Source organism: Pteropus vampyrus, unplaced genomic scaffold (genome assembly GCF_000151845.1).
Source record: "Pteropus vampyrus isolate Shadow unplaced genomic scaffold, Pvam_2.0 Scaffold974, whole genome shotgun sequence".
NCBI lineage: Eukaryota > Metazoa > Chordata > Mammalia > Chiroptera > Pteropodidae > Pteropus > Pteropus vampyrus.
In genome coordinates, this window is record NW_011889755.1 from 6,890 (window position 1) to 12,847 (window position 5,958).

Sequence of the window (5,958 nt, forward strand, 5' to 3'; positions counted from 1 at the left end):
TTCAGTCATGGTTTTTAAATCATATTGGAATAGTGGGCTTGTTAATTAAATACAATCTCAACACAGGTTTAATGACATTTTATTCTATTGCATGGCAGAGAGGTAGAAGCCTATCATGTCATGTTCTTTCATGGTAATTCATCCACAGAATGAGTGGAAATCTTAAAATGTATCTCAGTCCAAACAGTAAAATTTACATCCCTTTCTCTTTTCCTGTTTATTTTTTTCACTTTTCAGAAAATCTCCACAATTTTTTATCTTTGGATTGAATTTATTAATTTATTAGTTTATTATTAAAAATTATTGGGGTGACATTGATGAACAAAATCAAATATGTTTCAAGTGTATCATTCAACAGAAAGTCATATATATATTGCATTGTGTGTTCACTACCCAGAATTAGATTTCCTTTCGTCAAATGTTTGCACTATTTTCTTTATATTTAAATGTAGTAAATTCTATGAAATGTGAAAATTATAGGTTTCTTATAAAATCTGTGGCATAGATGCATACGAGTACTGTTCTATCTTCTGTCCAGTCCTATCAGTCATTGCTGGAAGGAATGACAGTCCGGGAAGGAAAGCACAACGTGGAAGCCATGTCCCCTGGGCTCTGCTTCTGAGATCCAAGGAAGTGTCTATTTAGCATTTAATAGAGATTGTTGTTGTTGTCTGCCAAGCAATGCGTACGCTCTGGGGAAATGAATTAGGCTCAGTTGTCTCCCTCCAGGCATTCAGAATCTACCTTTGTAAGGACAAAAATAACTGAAACTTTCCATATTGGTGCCCTCCCATCTGTTTGTCCCAACTCTCCTGTTTGTCATGATAGTGAAAAAACAATCTTCCTGACAGTCCGTTCTCCATCCTCCATCTCCACAGTCCTCAGTGGGATGTTCTATCTCTACTGGAATTTGGCCAAGGAATGAGAATCCACTGCCTCTATCCACCTGGCAAGCGATAAAGGTTCAGGCTCCTTCCCCAGGTCTGGCAGTGAGGCGAAGTTAGTCGTGGGCCTTCTGATGCAGTGATTTCTAGAGGAGAGGACTCAGATGCGAGGCCCACAGGACTAAAACAGAGGACCTGAGGGGCTGGAGAAACAATCCAATTATGTATTCCTGCATGGCCTTAAGAGCTCAATGCACAGAGCTCACAATTAGCCAAATTGGTCCATGTTATCCCAAGCTCTGAGGACTTGCTGTTATTAATAGGACTTGAAAATAGAATGGAAATCTACTTTCAAGATTGTGGGCACTTCCTCTTCTCAGGAGGATGCACACCCGTACACTTCATGACCATGTCCAAGTTGCAGAAATTTTAGAAACTCAGACGATTTTTTTTAATAAAAAAAGCAGTGTGTAATTGTATGTCTGTAAATTCACTGAATTATTCTATGTAGGCATAATTGTGTTTTCTACACCAAGAGTATGCTATAATTTCTGCGTTCTTATTTAAGATTTTTTTGTTTTAGGAGAACTTTCTCTTTTACCCCTATAGTTCTGTTTTGCGGTTTTGCATTATATGTGTTAGAAATATATGTTTTTGCTATTTTGAATGAAAATGAAAGTTCTAATTTTTTCCTCTATGTTGTTTTATATATGTCGTTACATCAGACAACCATCTATCTTGACATGTCAAATGAACAATTTTTAAAAAATCTACCAGGGGTTTCACAGATGTCTGCATTCTAAATGTAGGACTGTAGTCATCTCACGTCTTGACTAGAAGAAAATCTAATTTCAAGCTCACTCATGTGGCTTTGGCAGGATTCAGTTCCTCATGTGCAGCTAACCATAGGCGTCCCTCAGCTTCTTGCTACGTGAGATTTCTCACTGGGCAGCTGACAACATGACAGCTCTCTTCCAACAGAGACAGCTGGTGAGAGAGTAGAAGAGAGCTAATAGTCAAAGCCTGAGTCTTAATAAACATTAATAATTAATAGTGACATCCTACTATTTTTAAACCTTTTTTAATATCAAATTTATCGGGGTGACATTGGTTAATAAAATCATATAGAATTCATGTGTACAATTCAAGGATACGTTGTATGTATATTGCATTGCGTGTTCACCACCCAAATTTAAATTTTCTTCTGTCACCATATATTTCACCCCCTTTAACCTTTTCGAACTCCTCCCCTCCCTCCTTCCCTCTGGTAACCACTAAAGTATTGTCTATGTCTATGAGTTTTTATTTGTTTGTCTTGTTCATTTGTTGCTTTCACTCTTATATCCCATAATTAAGTAAAATCACATGGTTCTAAACTTTTCTGACTTATTTCAGTTAGGATAATGTCAAGATCCCACGTGGTATACCAGTTAGGTCTCTCTGGTTTTGCCCAACATTTTTGACATTTTATTCATTGCATGGAAGTCACAAGGCCCAATCCACATGGAGATGAGTATGTTCAAATCATGTAGACAGGAGGCAGGGGATATTGGAAGTATCTTGAAGTCTTTTTTATGTGCAGTTTTGGCTTATATGGTGAAACAAAGTGAGATATATGGGAATTGTGGTTTCAACAACATCTGTGTCTAATATATACAGTCTTCTTGTGTCAGGTTTATATATATGAGGAACTCAGAGACTGGTTTCTCATTAACTGATATAAAAAAATGCGAGTACTTACTCAATTAAATCAGATATGGGATAATTATGATAATTATGTGTATGTGCATAAGTGGCAGAGGAAATTTTTAGGGAGCCCAAATGACCACATAGCAGGAGAATAGAGAAGAATTAGGGAAGGAGGTATGAGTGTTAAGATGTTTTAGACTGCTTGGGCAGGAGGAAAAGCCTGATATTAAACTGAGCCAGATATTAGGTTCATTGCTAGTGAAGTTGGTAGTCGATTTAGCTTAGTGGTAAAAGGCAGAATAGATTAAACCAGTTATTGGATAGCTTTTCAGAAATCCCAGACTGCTACCTCAGAAACTACATGTAGCATCTCTAAAGGAAAGAAGGATGTGTACATAGGTAACTGCGTATGTAGAAGAAAGAAGGAGGCCAAAGACAGAAGAGAAAGAAGCTTGGTTACAATGTAGAATCCTAATGGGGTGGTTACTAGTGAAATGAAAGATTTTCCCTTTGCTGAAGACATGGTTCTTTACTACTCCTGAGTAGTGAAAAAGAAGTTAGGGTTAAATTTATTCATAATGACTTGGGTGACTTGACGACCTCCAGGGACAGTTAGAATCACACAGCCACTGGAAATATCATACCACTTCTTTAAACCTCCATTATACACCCATGATTAAGACAGAGCATTACAATCCCCTTTTTATCCTGAGCTCAATTTGCATTCTTCCAAATTATTTACCATATTATGATTTATCAGTCACAGTTCAATGAAGAAGAGAAGCCCCACTAGTTATTTGATGAAGATAATTTCATATAGGTATGGATATAGTTTTTGAAAGATGAAAGGCATGAAAAGAAAAACATGGTAACACATTGTCATAAATGCAGGAAACGGTGAGGCACCATAGTCTATGGAGTAAGGGAAAAGTTGGTATGTGTGCCCTTTACTGGCCGACACTGAAAGAACCTAGAGAGAAACCAGGTAGAAAAAGAGGAATAATTTAGATTCCCAGCCTCCACAACACCATCCCAACTTACAGTATAAATGGGTAAGTTTGGAACAGAAAACAATAGCTTAATATCTAGCACAGAGGGACAGCTATAGAGTATGGATGGAGAGGGTGTTGAAAAAAATGTATTACCAGGAATATGAGGGAAAAAATCCCTTTGGCTGTTTCTAAGGCAACTCTTTTGTATCTTCTCCTTTATGAGCTCTGATCACTTTCAGATCTTCAGGACCTAATAATAAATAGTAAAAAACCCAAGACATACAAGTCATCTTTAAATAAATGACTGACAAAATTCAATAGTCCTCATCTTGCCTGGATATTAGAACCACGTGGGCTGCTGTTAAAAGAATTCATGATATTTTCAATCTCTAGTCCAATTAAATTGTAATCTCTGGTGATGGGACTCAGCCATGAAGATTTTTAAACCTCATCAGGTGATTAAGGTAGGAAGCATAGATTGAGGACCAGTGACACAAATTCTCTCACACAATCTGAATTTGAACAAAGCCAAAGCTTTATGGAAAATACGCAATAATGGTGAACATGATTGAGAATCATATATAGCCATGTATTCAAAAGAGAGTTGTAAATTTCTATAGGATGCCTGGGTCACAAGCGACAAATACATAATATTCCAGTTGTAATTAAACTCAATTGTACAGCGATTTTGACATACATAAGATCACAGAATAGTCCCTTAATCCCACCAAAGAAGTGCCAAAATAAGCAACTTTCAGATACAATTGATCAAAAGAAATGAAAACCATGAGCTACAAAACTTGTGTGCCAAAAGAGGCATGTTTACCTATTCCAGATGTTTGGTTTTGTAGTAATTTCTAATCCATAGACCAAAAAATGGGGGTTGAGGGAGTAAGGTTATTAAGGATTAAAATTAGAGGAGTTAGGTTATTAAGGATTTATGAACAGCATTGAAACTATGCTGTTCTGTTGAGGAGCCTCTGCAAGGCTCTCTTGATGTCCCTGTTCCTCAGACTGTAGATGAAGGGGTTCAGCATGGGGGTGACCATTGTATACACCACTGAGGCCACTGCACCTTTCTTGGGAGAATGCGAAACGGTCGAACTAAGGTACACCCCAAGGCCTGTTCCATAAAATAAGCAAACAGCTGACAGATGAGAACCACAGGTAACGAAGGCTTTATACTTCCCACTTGATGATGAGACTCTCAGAATGGAGGAAACAATTTTATAGTACGAGAAAACGATCCCTGAGAGTGGAATTCCACCAAAGATGGCACCAAAAATATAGATTAATATGTTATTGGTGGAGGTATCATTACAGGCCAGCTTGAGGAGTTGAGGAGGGTCACAGAAGAAATGAGGAATTTCCACATTTGTGCAAAAGGAAAGTTGTGACATCAACAAGCAGTGCATCTGAGAGTTCATAAGGCTGATCAAAAAGGACACGAGAACCAGCAGGCTGCAGAAGCGGGTGTTCATGATGACCGGGTAGTGCAAGGGGTAACAAATAGCTACAAACCGGTCATAGGCCATCACAGTGAGGAGTGTACTGTCCAGACATCCAAAGAGATAAAAAAAAGACAATTGAATCAGGCAGCCGGCATAGGAGATGACTCCGCTGTGAGTTTGGATATCCAAAATCATCTTGGGGATGGTGGAAGAAGTAAAACCAATATCAGCCATGGACAGGATGGAGAGGAAGAAGTACATGGGAGTGTGGAGGTGGGAGTCAGAGCTGACAGCCAGGATGATGAGCAGATTCCCCAGAATGGTGACCAGGTACATGGACAGGAAGAGCCCCAAAATTAGAGGCTGCAGTTCTGGATCATCTGAGAGTCCCAGGAGAAGAAATTTCAGGACATCTGTTATGTTCTGTGGTTCCACAGAGCACAGACACCTTTTGGAAAATAAAGGAGGACTGGTATAAAGGAAACAAGTATACAAGTATCCATCAATGTGTCTATATTTTGGATTTAAATAATTCATAAATAAAATATTCACAATCGAAGACCATACTTTTTCTGTGGTATTTCTCGGTTATGACAAACATTATTCTGAGAACTCTTTTCAACTGGATTTGCATTAATCTGTTACTACATGTATCCCTTTGGAAAAGGTGAGCTAGAGAAATTAGAGGAGAATGTTACTTATAGATTTAAAAATCCATAAACATAGTAACCTATCAGTCCCCTCCTGTGACGGAAAGCAATGAGAACTATCTTTCTTCCTTAAGAAAAAAAGTTCTTTATTAGTTTCTTTTATCAAAGGACACTAATAAGCAATCAAATGTCCTTCATTTTATCCAGGTGCAGTGCAAATAATTCTCTCGATTTGGACAATTTATAAACATACTATAAGAGCTATGTAATAAAGTGTCTGATTCCATTTGTG

The 5,958-nt window shown here is 37.9% G+C and overlaps 1 protein-coding gene across 1 annotated transcript; it reads right to left on the reverse strand.

Moving 5' to 3' along the window:
* Positions 1–4,521: 4,521 nt before the first annotated feature.
* On the reverse strand, positions 4,522–5,367 carry LOC105309981 (olfactory receptor 18-like). Its single transcript, XM_011386185.2, has one exon. It carries the CDS (start codon positions 5,350–5,352, stop codon positions 4,522–4,524), a length of 831 nt encoding a protein of 276 aa, XP_011384487.2. The 5' UTR covers positions 5,353–5,367.
* Between the last annotated feature and the right edge of the window lie 591 nt (positions 5,368–5,958).

Excerpts from the sequence above, each read along its gene's own strand:
- LOC105309981 (XM_011386185.2), bottom strand. The coding sequence starts at position 5,352 with ATGTACCTGGTCACCATTCTGGGGAATCTGCTCATCATCCTGGCTGTC.